At 42.7% G+C, this 20053-nt stretch overlaps 1 protein-coding gene across 8 annotated transcripts in view; it reads right to left on the reverse strand.

Moving 5' to 3' along the window:
* Positions 1-670: 670 nt before the first annotated feature.
* Fam120b (family with sequence similarity 120 member B) overlaps positions 671-20053 on the reverse strand; it is a 64494-nt gene continuing 45111 nt past the window's right edge. For 6 of the 8 annotated variants that reach the window (XM_074069912.1, XM_074069878.1, XM_074069900.1 and 3 more), the window contains 4 exons: positions 11688-11894; positions 10455-10563; positions 7161-7253; positions 671-1196 (listed from right to left, as the gene is read on the reverse strand). In XM_074069912.1, the coding sequence (XP_073926013.1) occupies positions 1156-1196; positions 7161-7253; positions 10455-10563; positions 11688-11894 (450 nt within the window). In that variant the 3' untranslated portion in view covers positions 671-1155. Of the gene's footprint in view, positions 1197-1225; positions 5603-7160; positions 7254-10454; positions 10564-11687; positions 11895-20053 lie in introns of those variants that run through there. The other 2 variants (XM_074069885.1, XM_074069892.1) reach the window with 2 other exon arrangements.

Raw genomic sequence — 20053 nt, forward strand, 5'->3', positions numbered from 1 at the left:
GTCGTTACATACACTGTGTGAAAAATTTGAGTGGGGCCTGGCAAGATGAAATGAAAAGGGTGACATGACAAACAGACCCAAGTTTCACATACCACGTCTCACCTCCAGGTAGAACCAAGTCTTTTACAAGGAAGGTCAGAACTGAGTTATTACTTCTTTTTCTGCTCAAACAATTCTGGGGACCAAGAGAAGACTAGCTGGAGATTCGAGTTTTGATTAGACCTTCTTTTTTTTGGCAGTACTGGGGGTTGAACTCAGGGCCTCACAACTGGTAGGTAGATTTGGTAGGCAGGTGCTGTACCACTTGAACCATACTCCCAGCCCTTTTTTATTTCATTATTTTTGAGGTAGGATCTTACTTTATGCTGATCCTATTTGTGCTTCCCCAAGTAGCTGGGGATGAGAGATGTACACCTCTGTGTTCAGCCACTGACTGAGATGAGGTCTTGTGAATTTTATGCCTGGGGAGCCTTGAACCATGATCCTCCCCATCTCTACGTCCCAAGTAGCTAAGATTATAGGCATAGGTCACAGTGCACTGCCCTGATTAGAATTTCTAATGAGAAAACATTTCTGAAATACTAGAACGTTTTGTTTTCAAAGACTACTTAATGACTTTAGAGAACATCATAATCTAGTATTAATCTTTTTTTTTTCCAAAAAGGCTAGATATAGTTAAGATTCCAATTTATTCAAAAGAGAAAACAACTGCTTCATACATTGGATGTAGAGACTGAGATGATACATGCAACGCCAGCAATGATTATTTTGGGCCAAGGCATTGGGCACAACCTATGAAAATAAGCCGAGAAGCTTTTCTACAGGATTTGAGACAGAAGCTGTGGTAAGGGGTATTTTTAATTTCTTTCACAAGTGCGGTCTGGCCCTGGTCAGAGGCAGCTGGGTGGCATCCCTCTGAAGGCTCTGCTCCGAAGGGCACGTCAGGAGAATCCAGGAGCTGGTCCTCCTTTCTCTGAACCGTCTCTGGAGGAAGCAAATGTCTCTTGCACCAAGTTTATGATCCCAGTGAGGAGGGTGCAACATGCAGACAGACCCTATAACCTCTTGGCACTTGGTGTGGAAGACTCAGCTATGAGGACAGTGTCTACTCATTCTTCCAGTGATGCAGGTTTGAAAATCTTACCTGGAAGATGCCTAGTACCTTCTCCATTGGTCATGTTCATATTGTCTGTTTCCTGAACCAAATAGACACAAAAATCAAAGAAAGAATTAAATCTCTCTGAATACTCAAAAAAAATCCCACACATTTCTAAGTATGCATAAAAACAGCATGCTGAGTTGTATTTGGAAGACAGAACTTTATTCTCTTTTCAGTTGTGGCCACCTGTCATTAAAATTTTGTTCTATAATTACTCCATTAAAATGGAAGCAATTAATTAGGAGGTAGTGCCATTAGTGGAAGGAAACTGTCAAAATCGTATCTCTTAACACCAGTTCCAACCATCTGCATATTATCCAGACATTTATTACTGCTAATGACTTTGGAAATGGAAATTTATATACAGATGGCTCAGAGGGGACTTTCTGCCAAGCACAGAAAAAGCCACATGTGGTTTTTCCAGGGTGAGCCCAGGCCTTTCCCTAACCTCCAATGGTGCAGTTGGCCACTTCCTGCCTTCTTGACGGGATGTTGGGAAAAGACTACAAGCAGAACTACTTGCTTAGTAAAAAGTTGATAGTTTTCACATCTTAAAAGTAGCTTAAGCCTGTAATCCTAACTACTTGGGAAGTGGACATCAAGAGGATTGTGGTTCGATGTCAGCCCAGGTGAAAAAGTTCCTGAGACCCCATCTCAACCAATACCCCAGCTACATGGGGAAGCACAAATAGGAGGACTGTAGTCTAGGCTTGCCTGGGCACAAAAAGTGAGACCCTACCTCAAAAATAAATAGCACAAGAAAAGGGGCTATGGGTTGTGGCTCAAGTGGTAGAGCACCTGCCTAGCAAGCGAAGGAAGCCTGAGCTCAACTCCAGTATGCTAAAAAGAAAAAAAAGTAACACTATCCTACAATCTTTCTGGCTCTTGGCTTTCTTCTGGCATAAGGAAGCCTTAAGGTGCCCTCCTGATGACACCTAAGGTGTGAGGCATGATTCCCATCAGCCTTATTATTTCTACCCCACCCTTGTGATTTGAGGAAGCTCCCTCCATCAGAATTACCATGAGAAGGGACAATGGCATATTTACAGCTCTCTACTGTGGAATTTAACACTTCATTCCTCACCAGGTGGGCTGAGCTGCAGCAAAGAAGGGTTATGTTCACAGGGAGGCTGAGAACCCTCCCTTTGATGTTTACAATCTCTGGGGTGCACCCATAGGCAGCCTTCCCTGCAGTGATGCTGGAGTCTCAGTTACCCCCCTGCCTCACACTTGTCAAGCCAGGTCTAGGCTCTGGAAACTTGCTAACAATGGCAGTAGTGGAATACTTCTATTCTGAATTTTCTTCCAATACAAAAAATTTTGTCTGTTGCTTCTGTCCTGAAAATAGTGACAACTTTCTACTGGGACTGCTTCAACATCTCCAAGAAATACAAAAATAGTTCAAGGTAGGAAAACCCAACAAAAAATACAGTGGTCTAGAATGCAATAGCAGTACTTCACCATGAAAGTCAACTGCCTGATCTGAAAACATCTCCCTCCTCTTGACTGCTTGTAACAGCAACCACATCACAGAGACTAGTGAAAGCCTTACTGTGTGTAACAGATCTTCACACAGCACACCTAACATCAGGTATGCACCATGCAAGGAAGGTACTGATGAAATGCACTGTCCTTGTTTACACACTGCCTTGCAGGAGCCCTTCCTAGGCTTGTTCCTAACCCTTCAACCCAGCCCTTGCCCACTAGGGTCAGCTTTTTGACTTGGGCCCTTGAACCTTCCCGATCCTGACCCTCACAAGGGACAGCTCTGTGCTTTTTGTGCTCCTACTATGACTTACCCCAATAAAGTAGGGATCTCCTCCAAAGACCGATGTCTCAAACCAGGGTACAATTGTTTTAAGGCTCTTAACTATTGAGACCAGTGCAGTTTTTTTGCCTCCAAGTAACTGCATGAGCAGAGGAAAGTGTGCTTCTCTGGCTTCACAGTCAGCCAGACGAATGCCCTTTACAGTCCTGCAGTTTAGCATGGCTGTGTGGGATGTGAGACAGAAGCCCACTCCTGGGGCTCATGTCATGCACCCACTTCCACTCAGAAGTAATGTGGTGAGATAAGCAGATGTGTAGTGGCTGCACATTCATTCACAAGACAGGACTAACTGCCAGGGCTCTGTGCGCCCCCAGTACCTGCATGTCTATGATGCTACCTACAAACTTGGTCATCATTGCTCCTTTCTGGGTCAGGAAAAATTGACTGCACATTGTTTCTGGTTATCTGGCTTTTTATTTATAAAAGTAAATGGAGTTCTAAAGAAATGTAGGTCAGAAGTGTGTACTACCTGGTAATTAGTGCTGTATGTACTGGATTTGTAAGTTAAACATTGGGGCACATGATGGAAAGGTTGGCCTCACCCACTGAGTCCAACAAGATCTAAGACTTTGGTCCCTACCATGGCCTTGTGGACCAGCTCAGGAATCACCCAACACCCAAAGGAATATGCATGCAAAAGTAAAGCAATGCAGACACACGTATCAGAAAACCCACAGCTACTCAGTCTTCACTCAGTGAGTGTCAAGGTTCCTGTGAGGAGCACTGATGCTGGGTAACAGGACTGAAGCCCAGAACGCAGACGAGGGGTTGGAAAGTGGGAGTGTGCATGGTGCTGGGGACACAGAGACTACAGCTCAGGGAGGACTGAGTCCTGAAGGAGGAATGATTCCAAGGAGAGAGAAGAACATGTCCTCCACACATCAGGGCTGCTGACACCATTCTGGGTCCTTCAAAGTGCTTCCAGTTCCCTTCAGTGGCATAGAATGCTATACAAACAGAAAGGAGCAGGAAAAGCACTCTTGAAGATGCCTGCTGCTTGGACAGGAATGTCCAAGAAACCATTCTTTATGGAACCTGACTGAGGACCAGTCTTCTAACTTCTCAACCTCTGCAGCCCTAGTCCCAGAGCTGTCTTCTCCTGACCCACCTGCTGCATGACTGCCTCCCTCTCAGGTTCAGGGCACAGCAGGAGGCCACCACCGTCCTCTCACCAGCCCACAGTCTTGTCACACAACCTTGCATGCTCCTGACTCTCCAGCTAAACCTCTCAGCCTGACATCACTGGCCATGAGGACAGTCACACACAGGTGGACACATGAAAACCTTGAAGGCCCTGGGCTCCTGGCAGGACCAATGGGGACTGGAGCTGAGACTGACCAACAGGAGTGTGGATGCAGGTGCTGAGTGATGCAGGTTCCTCTCTGACAGGAACCTGGGCTGAGGGTGAGTATTTGCTTTCTGCCCTAGGGAGAGTCAGTCACTCCATCATTCTCATCTCTGTCAGGAAAAATTTCCGAACACTATCAATATTCTCTGCTAATAGAATATGAAGAAGCCAACTCTGTTTCCTACCAATTCAAGAAGGAGGGCTTATCTCACCTAATTTTAAACATGTCCTTACAATCTCTGCCACTGCACTAAGGAAGAGAATCAACCAATGCTTCTGACACTGTTCCTGGGCAGGCCGCCTGACAGCCATGCCTAGGTAGGACCTGTGTTGACATAGACAGTTTTTCATGGGGTTCAAGGGTATAGTTAGGCTTCTATGTGCTTTCTTGCTTTATTTAATTTTTTAAAAAAAGAGCTGTAAGTAAGGTATAATTGATAAAAGGCCCCTTTAAAACATGTCGGTAATCCCAGCACTTGGAAAAATAATTAGGAAAATACTAGAAGCACTCTGGCACAGTTTGGGAAATAGCTGTGACCTTAGGTGGGTTCTGGGCATAGGGCTGGAGACAAGGGCTACCTGTCTCCAGGAGGAGGGCTCCAGCCCTGTGGTTGCTATGTCTGGAAAAGGCAGGAGAGGCAAGGAAGCTGCAACACTCGGTGTCCCACAAACTGCAGGTCCACAATGAACAGGCACAAATGAGAGCAGCACTGGCCCAACTTCCTTACTTGCTAAAGTAAGAAATTTACTATGGTTCACCTCCCCATGCAAAGAAAGTACCAAAGAATCTCACAGCTATAGAGCTAGCTGCCTGGCCAAGAGGCTGAAGAGCTAGGAGAGTCATCTGAGATGACATCCTTTTGTGCAGACTTGGTAACTTCAGAGCAGACCTCCTTCTCCTGCACCTGGGTGAGCATTAGGTCACTCCTCCAGCTGGGTGAGTGTCAGGTCAGTTCTCTTCTCCACCTGAGTGAACATCAGGGTCAGCTCTTTCCTCCAGCTGGGTGAGCATCAGGTCAGTTCTCTTCTCCATCTGGGTAAGCATCAGGTGAACTCTCATCTCCTGCTAGGTATGCAGCTTCCTGCCACTCCACTGGCCATTTCCTCTGCCTTGTTGCCTTCCTTTTGTACCTCCAGCTGCTTCTCCCGTACTCCCCAGATTTTGCTTAAACATCACCTCCTCAGGGAGACCATCAATTAGAACAGGAGCCAGGAGGGTGCTTCCACCTATTGGGCCTGCTTTTCTCTTGGCATCACTCTGATTCACCTGAAGGGCCCAAAAATGTTAAAAACAGAGAAGCAAGAGTACTGTACCCTCCGAGCAGCCTACACCTGTTCATCCCTGCAGACAGCTGGATCTCACAAGTGGGCACTGTGCTGACCCTTACCAAGCAGCTGTAGAACCCCAGGGCAGTATTGTACTCTCTGCAGAACACTCAGGACCACCTATCTGCTTAGGATCATGCCATGCTGTTCTTGGCAAGTCACAAAGCCTCTGGTTTGTTAGTCCAATGAACTGCAGCATCTCCCAAATTAAAAAACAATCTCATCCAGGCTTGGAGCATACCCATAATCTCGGCACTTGGAAGACTGAGGCAAGAGGATCACGAGGTCAAGGTTAGCCTAGGCTACATAGTAAGACCCTGTCTCCAAAAAACAAACCAACCAATTAATCAAAAACAATCCCAAAGATACTATACTGGAGCACAAGAAAGTTACACTACATGAGCAGGTGTACAGGTCACTAGACTGGTGAGAAGGGGTGGGAGCCTCCTGAGCTCACTGTGCTAGAGCTCTTTAGGGGAAGGCCTATGGCAAAACAGGTCAAACTAGGTCAGCAGAAATCCAGAGGACAGGCAGTGGCAGGATGTGGTAGGTTCACCTAACTCACGGAAACTCCAAAGCCAACATAAATCTACACTGATTGAGCTTTTCTCCCCCTCCTGGGGTGGGTGGTGGTGTAGGGAGGGCATATATAAAGACACTCATCAGAAACTCTGGAATATACTGACTACTCAGTAGGATCTGATGTCTGCTAAACCTGTAGACTCAAGAGGACAAAAGGACATGACTTGGCACTGGATGATCATGCTGTCCACAGCCTGGTGCATGCCCTTTCTCTGCAGCTTCACAGTGATGGCCTGTATCACCTGCTTTCAGAGGTGGTGTCCAAAGTGCCAACTGGGTTAATGTTGAAGAGTTGCTGTGGACAGTAATCTGAGCAATGTGTGAAGTCTCCACACATTTTTAGAGATCGCAAAAGTAAAAATGATCACACATTGAATTAAAAGTGTTTGTATGAAAGGCTAAAAATTTAGGTAATCTCAAAGTCTACCTAGTTTGGCTCTCAAAACTATAAGGAATTTGAATTTAAATACTGATGAGAGGTTCTCTATGTCTTTAAATGCAAATTACTATGCATTCAATTCAGCACAATATGGGTGTTAAAACAGACATATGCATCACATGTGTAGGAAGCCCAGGGTGAGATTTTTTTTCTACATTGCAGATATGACCCATGACATGGAATATACCAGAACACTCCTACTTATGCTTTTTTCATCAGAAGATGAACATTCTACATGCAACCTTTATAGATTTTCATTGAATAAATCACAAAAACTGGGTCTTGAACAGAGGAACTGATAGAAGATAAAGTAGCTAGGTGCAGACAGACAAGCAGCAAGCAGGGAAATAACCGGTCTCTATTTCACTGAATAAGGAAGTAGATATACCAGCACATTTATGTTTCCTCAACTGTAAAGATACAATTTTCCCAGTAAACATGGCTATCAGAGATGGGTAGTGGTATGGTGACCTCTTACCTGGACCCTGGTCTCTCCATGACTGTCCTTGCCCAGAATGGCTGTATGTGTTACTTGTCCTGTAGGAGCTGGAGCCCTGTCTCCCCCATCTCCCTGTGGGAACACAGTCAAGAGTCAGCATGATATTACTCACCATATCCAAAATTTAACAGTGTATTGGGCAGCACCAGGCCAGCAATCTCCAAACCTTTGGTTTGTGCTCACAAGGGCCAGGGGTTCTCTCAGACATGCAGAGCAAGGGTTGTAGCTGAGTTTGGCTCAGGAGAGGGAACGGCCAATCTGTACTTGAAGCCAAATGGGAGACTCTGACCTATGATGAGTGGTCTGAGAATCAGCAGCCAGACAGGGACACGCCATAATATGACTTCAAAATGGAGTCGACCCAGACTCTGTACCCAGGGACAATGGGTCCAGAAGCCAGGTCCCCCAGAATAGAGATGGGCTCACCTCTGGTTCCCTCAGCCAACTCATTCACATGGATGCTGTTCCCTGGAGCACATTCTGGAACTTGGTAAGCTCTTCCTGGTTCCCCACAACTCATTAATACAAACTTCTGTACTTTAAAGTTTCCAGAAATTTCTAAACCCTGATACCTTGCACCATCTGTTTCCACTAGAAGGCCTGAATAAGTATTACTTGTACTTTTTAAAATGTCTTGGTATTTTACAGTGCTCCACAAAGAGGACCAAGACACCAACCAGAGATACCAGGGAAGTGTCTGCTGGGCCCTGTAGCCTTCAACTAATGTTCCCCATTGTGTAACAGCATGTGTGGTGTAATTCCTTCAGAGAGCCAGTTCTTCTGTTTGGAGCCACAGTGGACACAAGGGACAAGGACATACTCAACATGTCCACACCCCAGGTTCTAGTATTTCAATCACCAGTAAGGGGGGAAGACTGACCCACAGCTTTTGTGACGTGCTAAGAGGCTCTACCCAGCACTTCTCCCAGGGTCAACCCTCATCTGGGGCTCAGGATGGCCTGGAGCTGTCGTCTCACTGCTGGTGTAGCCACCACACTAAGAGCACATTTCTGAGCATCATTTCAAAAGTCTCCAAAAGCTCACCCTGTGAGAGATACAAACCTCTATTCTTGAGCTTAGCACTGATCAGCCTCCCATATCTTCTTCCCTGGTTTTCTTCCCACTGTGGTGATTTACACAAGTCTAACTCTGGTCTTCTCCCCACCACTAGACTTCTCTGCTGTGGCTAAGAACTCAGCTCCTCTGTGATGCTGTTTAGTGCCACCCTCACCACTGAGCCCCTTGTTTGCTCAGTGCCTAGTGTAAGATGCACAGGGATGATGCATCTCCAGCTCTGGATGTCTCCACAGTCCAGTACATGGAGCTATACCTGATCTCATGATCTGAATAGCTGCCACTTCACAGCTGTCAGTTCTAGATGCAAACTCACAGGGAAGTCAGCTTTGCAGCAGCATTGCTGTGCAGTCTGTGTGAGCAGGCACCAGCAGTCAGCACTTGTGGAGCTGACTTTTTCATTGCAGGATACACGTGGACAGCGTGACCAGAAAGGAGTCTTGGCAGGCAAGTTCCAGTGATGACATCCACTTCAAAACCGCCCCATGCAGTAGTGGGCAAGATACCTGCCACTTGTCCTGCTCTCTAACAATCTGAACTAGGCACCTACACAGAGAGCAGACACTAAGTCCCAGGTTGCCAACAACTTACCGAAACAGGAAACGTAAGGAGAATGCAGTACAAGACATGTGCTTTGCAATGAATAAACTTTTGTTTTGGGTCTCAAATTCTATCTACTTGCAGCTGGTAGGAGAAAATTAGAAGAAAAACACAATGGCAAGTGGGGAAAAGATGCCTTCCTCTTCCAGATTAGGAGTGGCTCCACACCTCAGATGCTCTCTTGTAATGGTCCATGGACAAAGCCTGGTAGGACTGGGTACCCTGAGGAGCCTTGCTGCTCTAAGGATGGAAACTGCAAGGCTGATTTCAAGCAGGACTCCTGAAGACAGTCTGGCTGGTAGAAGTTTGGGGTGAGTTCTCTCGTTACATCAAGAAAAATAAAGGACTGTTATGGTTACATTATAGATACCAAAGGAAGACACCAAAAAAATACTTTTAAAATCTCGCTAACAAAAAGGTGGTAGAAAGATGTCCAACTCCAGGATAATTAAGAAGCATGCAATCAAAGAGATATATTTTTTCTTCTATCAATTAAGTTTAAAAGAAAAAAAAAAAGGACCACTTTTGAATGTTGTCAAGGTACTGCCTAAAAACGACTCTAATCGTGGCTGGTGAAGGTATGGGTAATGGAAAGGATTTTAGGAAACAAGCCAGCAACATTTATCTACAATTCTATTACAGTTTGATCTACAATTCAATAAGCTGTAATATATCCTATTCTAAGGCAACAATGCACATAAAAGCAGTATGAATAATGAAAAATGGAAACAGCTGCAGAGGAACATGGTGAAGTGCATACAGCCTGTCCATAGCAGAAGGTTCTGGCTGCTGTTTAAAAATTATTTACTTATTTATTGCTTTGGTGGTACTGGGGTTTGAACTCAGGCATTCTACCAGTTGGGTCACACCTCAAAACCCTTTTTGCTTTAGTTATTTTTTCAGGTAGGATCTTGCATTTTTGGCCCAGGCTAGCCTTGAACTATAATTCTCCTACTTCTGCCTCCCAGATAGCTGGGATCAAAGGCATTCACTACCATGCCTGGCTTGTTTTTGAGATCAGGTCTAATTTTTGCATGAGCTGGCTTCCTCCCATCTCCACCTGTCACTAAGAATTTTTTTTTTTTAAACATGGTAAGTGCCACCTGGAAAAGCAAACACAAAATGCCATCAAGTTTAAACCATGAGATAAAAACACAAGAAAATATTGAAAAAGTACATTGTCTGGCAATGCCTGTCACCTTCAAGTGACAAAATAAAAGGCTTTTTATATTTCGTTTTTAATTATTTTCTAGTATGTCTTTGTTATGGGAAAAACTAACCCTGAAGTTCTGTTAAGTAGACAAACACTCCCCACACAGCCTCAGGGGGTCGTGGGAAGATGGAAATGTGCCCAGAGTGAGTTCCTCATTATTCAATTAACAAGTGAATCTTTTCTGAAAATTATTTTCCTAATAGGAACAAAATTTTAAACCACTGAGGAGAGCCCTATAATATCAATTTTAATCTTCTGTAATTTCATCAGTCTCTTCTTAGAATTCTTTTACCAGTAAACCACAGGAAGTAGCCGGGGGCTACCCTGAGCCCCAGGTGGGCTCCAGGACCCAAGGTGAAGAGTCTGACAGATGAAGGTCTGCCCACCTGAATGGTGAGAGGTCCAGTGAGATCTGCCCACAATGCGTCGGTTCTCCTTCACACAGGCCTTACAGATCACTGCCTTCAGGTTGTGGAATCTGGTGAGCCAAGATCTCTGCAAACAGATCAGATGCAAACAACAGCTGGCCACATATTCTATGAAGGGCTGGGACCACGCAGAGCAGGGTCCAATGTGGTAGGAATGGGACACAACACATGAGGGTTCTCTATCCCCAAAGACATCAACCAATGTGACTACCCACAATGCACCAGGACAAGATAGCTGCAATTCTCCTTCACTGTGATCACAAGAGCATATTAGAAGACTTTCACTCCCTTAACCCCCCAGAAACACAGCATCAAATTACTGTGAGGCCATCGTGAGGTACCTTGAGTTACACAGGATGGGTGTTACTACTGTAGCCTTCAGGCTCCATCTCCTTCCACCACTGCTACAGCAATACCCAAGTCTGAGGAATAGTTTTCCTTTTCTGCTTTTGCTGCCTGTACATAATGTGGTTTACTCCTAAGCTCTGAACACTTACAGTCCTGACATCCTGGAATTTTGGTGAGAAATGGTGATGGCAACACACTGCCAAATGTTTTCCCTTTGGTGTGAAAGCCTGGAGCGTTTTATCTAACAGACCAGCACGCTCTCTCATGATCACACTGCCACAGCAACCCTGTGGGTAATAAAACATTCCAAATGAGTTTGGCATGAGGTCTTATTTGGAAATCTTCCAGGAATCATGCAGCAATTGTACCTAGAAAGCTGGAGCAGCAGCCAATGTCCCCAAGGACATAGCCTTCAGGAGTATTTGTGAGTGTCTCACTGGCTAGTCTGGTGTCTGGGAGGCTCCTCTGAGAGAGTGCAAGCTCTTCACTCTATACACCCTCCCTACAGAGCCTGTTAGCTATGTATACACTGACACTGATAATATAGGTTGTATGTTTCTGATGTTTGGAGCAACTTAACCCTGTCAGGAGAGCAGCTGTGGAAAAGTAAAACATATTCATGATGTTAGTTGTGTGACGTTTTGAAGCCTGGGATTTCTGCGGCACACTTTTGTTTTTCTAAACTTGTGTGACCATTAGAACAGGCAGCCTCTCACCTTTCTGATGTCCAGCCCAGGAATGAATTTTCAGATGCACTGGAGCTATTGGCTTCAAACCTATTAATTGTTTATGAATATGCAAAAAAACAAAAACAAAAACAAAAAAACAAAACCCTGAACTCACATTTTGTTCCAAAAGAACCTCCACAGAGTATCCTTTCTCAGACTGCAGGTACTTCTGATGAAAAAGCTTGCCATCAAACACATTCCAAGGCATGAACTCACTCATTGTCCAGGGAAAGCCACATGCACTGTTGACCAGTGCCAGGGTGGTAAGACCACGGACAAGGAGGGATCCAAGCTGCACGGCTCTGGAGTTGATGTAATCCAGCTGTGGAAACACACACACACAGCTCAAATATTCAGATGTGTGCAGGAAATTCCCAAAGGAGTTTCAACACTGCAGCACTAGTTCTTCAGAACAGGTGCTTGCCCACCACTGGATAGCAAACCAGGCCTCATGAGCACCACTGATGAAAGAGGCCGCACAAATTCCACTACGGGAATGTGAGGGAGCCCCCAAAGACAGCCTGTCTTGTTCACCATCCACTCAACCACCTGCTTCTCAAACAGACCTGTAACACAGTGTTCCAGCCCTAAGCACCTCTGGGCTGCAAACAGAAATGCCCATTTACTCACAGCAGAGTTGTGGCCCACTAGGAAGATGCTTGTAAAGGAACAGGGAAAGGGAGAGCAGCTGAGGCATCACTTCAGATACAGTGAGCTCGTGTTTCCAAAACCACATTCAATTATTACAACCATGAATACTAATTATTAAAAACCCCATTTTAAATGAGTATCATTTCAGAATAAAATGGCATATGTACTTCAACAGGTCAACATGAAATCTTTCTTTTCCTTGCCAAATCTACGTTGATGTCCAACATTTTCACTGGCCTGGAGGGAAGAAACCACAGTTGATGCTGCAAAGGAATCCTGTATCCCACAGAGGCCACAGGCATCCCTCACAGACCTGACTGGCCACTCTGACCCACACAGGCATCAATGTAGCAAGTGTCCAAGTGACCCACCAACAAGGTAAGCACAAGTGAACCAGTCACCTTCAGTTATCTATTTTGTTCACATTGACCAAGCACAACTCTAAGTGTCATCATATATCTTAACTCAGCTTATAAAATAGATAAATTAGGGAAAAGTGACAGATGCTTTATCTTCTTCATAAGTAAGGCTTCACTATGAGAAGTTTGGCAATCATCTTAAGATATGCCCCATGAATTGAGATTATCCTAAAGTCAATGTAAAGTTAATTCAAAGGTTTTTGTTGCACAGCATGAGTTTTTAAAGTTACCCTTTAGAATTATTATTCTTCTTTAGAATAGTGACCACCACACAGGGACATTGGTTGTCATTTTGCAGATTTCTTTACAAGAGCAACAATATATTCTCTTTCAGGCTTGCTCTGTTGAGTTTTTATCATGAACAGGTCTGAATTTAATAAAGTATTTTTGGCATCCATTAATATAACCATGTTTTTTTTTCTCATTTACTTTATTACTAAAGTGAATTGCCATGGTTTTCAGGCATTAAATCAATCTTGCATTCTAAAAACAAACCCAACTTGGTTATTATGTACTATCACTTTTACATATTACTGGTTTCAATTTGCTTGGAACCCTGAATTTGTTTTCATGAAACAGGACCGAATGATGTTTTTGCTAGACCTTGGTGTTGAGGTTTTCCTGGACTCATGTAAAGCAGCTATAAAGTAGTTTCTCTTTTCCAGGTCTTCAGAAGAGTCAGTGTAACCCAGATGCTGCTCCTCAGTGTTTGGAAAAGGTCTCTGGCAAGACCTCTGCCTTGAGGTTTTTCTCTTGGGAGTGTGTTCATTTCAGAAGACCACTGAGGCTGTCTGTTTCTCCCCATTTCAGCTGCATGGTGTTGTTTTTCACAGACTGTTCACTTTACTTACATTTCCAAATGTTCTGATATAGTATCTTCCCGTTATCTCTCTCATGTCTGCACCATCCATAGATGGCCGTCCTTCCCCTCCCTCTATTGGCAAACTGCTTCCTCCTTATCACTTTTCCTAGAGGCTTGCCAATTTTACTCATCTTTGCAAAAAGTCACTTTTTTAAGACTGCTTTTTAGAGCAGTTCACAGCAAAATTGAGAGACTATGTAAAGATTTCCCATGTATCTCCTGCCTTACCCATACAAAGCCTCCCTCACTTTCAACATTCCCACCAGGATATCCATGTTGCAGTCAGTGAACCTACACTGACATGTCAACCAAAGTCCACAGTTGCTGGTGGAGTGACTCAAGTGGTAGAACGCCTGCCTGGCAAATTCCACAGTTTACACAAGGGCTCACTGTGTTGTACCTATTGTAGGTTTGGACAAAGGTATGACAAGTATTCACCATTCAGTATCATACAGTTGTCTTATGCTCTCAAAGTCCTGTGTCGCTCCTAGTCATCTTCTAACCCTGGATCTTTTCAATGTCTCCATAGTTTTTCCTTTTCAAACATCATAAAACTGGATCATACACTGTGCAGCCTCCTCAGACTGTCTTCTGTCACTTAATAAGAGCAACTTAAGATGACAGGCAAGGTAGTACACAACTGTAAAACCAGCACTATACAGGCTGTGGCAGGAGGATGGCAAGTTCCAGGCCAGCTTGGGTTACATAGTGAGACTCTGTTTCAAAAAAAAACCAACAGAGAGAGAAAGAAAAGAAAAAGCACCATTTAAAGATTTAAGGTTTCTCTGTGTCTTCTCATAAGTTTATTTTTTGCCTCTGAAAAATAGACTAAAATTGGCAATTATAAATACAATGCTAAAGTCTCTGTGTACAAGTTGTAAGTGAACATAAAGTTTCAATATTTTGGGAAATAGCAAGGAGTTCAACTGATGAATCATATGGTCAGAGTGTGCTTAATTTCGTAAAAAGCTCCCATGGTGTTGGTGTCTTCCCGAGTGGCTGTGTCATCCTGCACTTCCCCCAGCACAGAGTTCCTGCAGAGAACCAACTGCAAATTTTTCTCTCTTGTATGTTTGTTTTTGCTCCTTATTATCTCCTTCCTACCACTTTCTCAGTCTGATTTGTTCTTTTGCTAATTTAAGGAGCTATATTCTTAGATTGTTGATTTTCAAGTAATTTAGTAAGTTTCCTTCTAAGAATAGCTTCTGGCTTTATCTCACATTTTCATAAGCAGCATTTTTACTGTCATTCAAAATACTTTATGATGTACACTGATTTCTACTTCTACCTGTTACTCAGGAGTGTACCATCTAATTTTCGATCAGGATTTTTTTCTATTGTATTATTGATTTCTAGCTTGTCTCTAGTGTGGTCTGAAAAGGAACCAGTGATCTCAATGGTTAGACATCTGCTGAAGCTTGGTGAGGTTTCCACATGCACTTGAGCAGCATGTACTCTAGGCCTATTACATCAAATTTACTGATTGTTCCATCAGCTTTTGAGACTGTGCTCAAATAGGTGCTATGGTTTGATAATTCACCCACCCTTGCCCCAGAACTCACACAGGTTAGAATACTATCAAGAGAAATGGAAACTTAACCCTACTTTGATGTTTACAGGAGAGGCCTTTGGACAATGTTGAAATTACATAAGGTAATTAGGGTGGAGACGCCATAACTCAATCTACAAATACACCCATACTCACACCATGGTGTACTGTAGCCCAGGGGTCCCCTCCCTAAAGACTGCATGATGCTGTTTGGACTTTTAGCTTCCCAAACAGGGAGTTAAACAAACCTCTTCTCTTTGTATATATAGCAGCCTGCCTCAAGCATTTCTTTATAGTAATGATTAACATAGAACAAACCATCAAACTTTTCTATAAAGACAAGACAATGAACAGTTTAGGCTTTGCTGGTCCTATACAGCCTCTGTTATATATATTTTAACCAACTTTTTAAAAATGTAAAAACTATGCTTAGCTTGTAGGCCAGAAAAGGCTCACAGGCTACAGTTTGCCAACCCATGAACGATTATGGATATATCTGCTGTCTCTTCCACTGTCATTTCATTCTGTGTGTTTCAAAGCTGTAAACAATTAAAAGCTGTGATATAAGCCCTGTGGCTGGTCATCACTATGAAGTAGTTTCTCTGGGTTCGTGGTTGCATCAACATCATCTGTTACTATACTTCCAACAACTCAGGTGTGAGTACAGAAGCATATACTGATTTATTCTGAAATGATTAGCAACCCACAGGAATGTGCAAAGACAATATGGAGGATCCCATACACCCTTCACTCAATTCTCCCAGTGATAAATCTGGCATACTACAGTAAGACACCAAATCTAGGAGGCTGGCACCTGTGTGTACCCAACAGACCTCTGAAACTGCAAGACAAACTGCTTTCCATCTCTATATTGTGTCATTTTCAGAATGTGACATAAGTGGAATCATGAAATATGTGACCTTCTAAGGTCTTCCCTCTTTTTCAGAGACAGTATCTTGCTATTTTGGTCAGGCTGGCCTCAAATTTCTGATCCTACAACTCAGCCTCCACAGGAGCTGGGACTACAGGCATGTGCCATTGAACCTGGCCTTTTATTTGGAGGTACTGGGGTTACAACTCAGCCTTGCACTTGCTAGGTAAGCAGTTTACCACTTGAACCACTTTTTACTTGGTGTAATTCCCTTGAGATCCACTGAGGCTGTTTCAAATGTCAGAAAATTGTTCCTTTTTACTGCTGAGTGTGGATACACGTCTGTTTAAACACTCACCCATATAAAAACATTCGGGTTGTTTCCAACTTTTTCTATTACAAATAAAGGTGCTATGAATATTCATGTATAGGTTTTTGAATGAAACTAAGTTTTCATTTCTCTGGGATAAATGCCCAGGAATGTGACTGTTAGACCACGTGGCCAGGGCATGCTTAGCTTTCTAAAACACTGCTCATCTATTTTCCAGTGACTGCATACATCCTGCCACCGAACAGTTAAGACTAGAGTAGGAAGCTGAATACTCAGCAGAGAGTGGTGTGTCTCTTTTTACTCTGCCTGTCCCCTCACTGTGGGTCTCATGTGCTTATCGGCCATCCCTATAGCCTCTCAGTGCTGTGTCTGCTCACTTCTCATCTAATTATTTTTAGTGTGGAGTTTTGAGGTGTTTTTTCTATTTTCTAGATGTGAGACCTTTATCTGATGCATATTTGTTTTCTTGCAGTTAGTGGCTTATATTTTTCTCATCCTAACAGAGCAAGAATTTTTAATTTTGATGATACTCAATTTGTCAATTTTTCCTTTAAAGTTCCTAATTTCGGTGTGAAGTCTAAGGGCTCTTTGCCAAGCCCTAGGTCCCAAAGATTTCCTATTATTGTCCCAAAAATTTAGTGCCTTACATTAAATTTTATGTCTTATATGAATCAGTCTTTGTATAAGATTTACTTCCTTGCTAGGAATGTCTGAGTACTCCAAACCTCTAGCCGAGATGCCTCTTCCAACAAGCTGCTTCTGTTCTCTGGACTAACAATACCCCAGTGGATCTTCTGTCCTACTCCATGGACCCAACACCATACTGCTTGATTACTGTGGTCCTACCACAAGGTACCCAGCAGGCACAATGATTCCTCCCATTACATTCTTTTAAAAAAGTGTTTGAGCTGTGTCAGTTCCTGTGCCCATCCACATATCTACAAAAAGCCTTGCTGGGCTTTTGCTGGCAACTGCCTGTGCATCAGCTTGCAAGAAACCAACCGCTTTATTATGCACACCTCATCAGTCCATAAACATGGTTATGTCTGCATCCCCATTTAGCTAGGTTTTCCTTTATTTTTATCAATGTAAATTTTGGCCAACAGATCCTATTATGTGTTTGTTTGATTTATACCTTGGCAATTTATTTTTGTATAACATTTATTAACAGTGTTATCTTTAAATTTAGGTTTCCATGTGTTCACTGACAATATATAGAAATGCAACTGAGTCCTGGTATGTGGATTTTTTAGCCTGAGGCTATGCTTTCACTGGTTCTAATGGGGTTTGAGGTTTCTTTCTTTTCTTTTTTTCCTTCCTTCCTCCCTCCCTCCCTTCCTTCTTCCCTTCTTTTTTTTTTTTTTAATAACAGATTCCTTGGGATTTTCTATTTAAAGAAAATTGCAAGGCCCTGAGTTCTGCCTCCTCTCCCCCCTAAAAAAAAAGGAGAGAGAATTATTTTATCTGCAAATAGAGACCATTTTGTTTTTTCATTTTAATCTGCTTGCCTTTCATGTTTTTTTTTTTTTTTTTAACTCACAGAACTAACTAGAGCTCCCAGCACTATGCTGGATAAGAAGAAAGAGTAGTATTCTTGCATTGTTCTGATCTTGGGGGAAATCATTTTTGTCTCTTACTATTATGCACAATGCTAGCTGTGCAGTTTTTGTAGATCTGTGTTGCTCTATTTTGTTTTTCGAGACAGGGTCTTGCTATGTAGTCCAAGCTGGCCTTGAATTCACAATCCTCCTGCTTTAGTCTCCCAAGTGTTGAGATTACAAGCATGAATCACCATGCCTGGCTTGCAGATATTCTTTATCGAATTTAGGAAAGTCCCTCCATTTTCATTTTCTAAGAGATTTTATCATAAATCAGCTTTCGATTTTGTTAAATGCTTTTTCTGGCTGGATGTGGTAGCTCACGTCTATAATTCCAGCTATTCAGGAAGTGGAGATAGGAGGATCATGGCTCAGGCTCCAGCAAAAAAGACCCTATCTCAAAGAACAAGCTGGGTGTGGTGTTTCACATCTGCAATCACAGCTACATGGGAGGCACAGGAAGGATAACTGTGGTACAAGAAAGGCCCAGGGAAAAAGCACAAGACCCTGTCTGAAAAATAACTAAAGTAAAAAGGGCTGGAGGTGTGATTAAAGCTAGGAGGGGCTAGCAAATACAAGGCCCTGAGTTCGACCCCCAGTACTGTCAAAAAAAAATTTTTTTTCTCTGGACAAATGATATGATGGTGCAAATTTTCTGCATTAGACTACTAATATGAGGATTATACAGACTGACTTCTACATATGGAACCAGGCAGGCATCCTGGTATGATTCCTTTCATACTTCTGGACTTGATTTGCAACTATTTTGTTAAGAATGTTTGTATCAATGCTCATAAGGGATAATGGCCTGTAGTTTCCTGTTTTGCACTATTTTTGCCTGGTTTTGGTGTCAGGGTACTACTGACCTTACTGGGAAGTGTTCCATATTCTTATTTCCTGGAATAGACTACAGAATTGATGTTAATTCTTTGTTAAATGTTTGGCAAACTATACAGTAGAACCAACTAGGCTAGACATGTATTTGGAGGGAATTTTTAAACTCTGAGTTCAATTTCTTTAACAGTTATAGGACTATGTAATTATCTACTTGATACAGTATGAGTAAGGTTCAGTTGCTGAATGGATGTGTATAGAGCTGCTTGCAGTGTTTCCTTATATTCCTTTACTTTGGGTGGAGTCTATAGTGGTATTATCCCTTGTTTTACTCTTAACAGTGAGACTCTGAGTTCTCTCTTTTCTTGACAGTAAAACACCCTAGATCACAACCGGCTTCAAATACCAGGCTAGACTCTGTGACTTTGTCTTCTATAACACCTGACCACACTAACTTCTTATAACAGTCTTACCCTGTTCTGATACCTTCAAATGTATTCCTAAGAAATATTTTGCTAACTTTTCTACCTTCAACCCAAAAACTGGTCCAGATTATCTGTCTTGTGTTCCTAGAGTAGCTCTGAAACTATTTCTCTCTAGATTTGGCATATTTGGAATATCATACCAAAAGCTTAGGCAACAAAAGGAAAACATAAATAAACAAGTGGAACTACTTAAGATTCTACAAAGAAAAGACAAAAATCAATAAAATGAAAAGGTAGCCTATGGGTGGGAGACAATATTTGTAAAACATGTAGCTAAAAAGAGGCTCACATGCAAAAAAAAAAAAATAAGGAACTCATAGGTATCAATGACAAAAAAACAAATACCCAATTAAAAATGGGCACAGGAAGTGAATAGATGCATCCTTAAAGAGGACATAAAGATATGAACAGGTGCTCACCACTACTAATCACCAAGGAAATACAGATCAAATTCTGGATGGGATACCACCTCACTCACTAGGATGGCTGCTGTCAAAAAGATAATGGATGACAACTGCCAGCAAAGTTGTAGAGAAAAGGGAACCTTTTGAAAAAACCCACCACAAAAAAAATGACTGGTAGAGTGGCTCAAGGTGCAGGCCCCGAGTTCAAGCACCAGTACCATCACCACACACACACACACACAAAAATACACCTACGCACTCACTCATGTAGCCAAACATTCAGTGAAGTGGAAAGGTTTTTATTGTTTTAAATGAGAAAGTCTGCTCTTGAAAATAACTATCCCTAAATGACAGGTGTGTGTTTGCTTTTAAAAGGTTAAATGTGCTCTGAACTCAGGTCCTTCTCATCATTGATATTTTAGTGAAATAAAGCCTAACAGTGAAAAGCAAACATCAAGATAAGTGATTCAGTTACAG

The sequence above is a fragment of the Castor canadensis genome, chromosome 1 (genome assembly GCF_047511655.1).
Source record: "Castor canadensis chromosome 1, mCasCan1.hap1v2, whole genome shotgun sequence".
Classification (NCBI taxonomy): domain Eukaryota; kingdom Metazoa; phylum Chordata; class Mammalia; order Rodentia; family Castoridae; genus Castor; species Castor canadensis.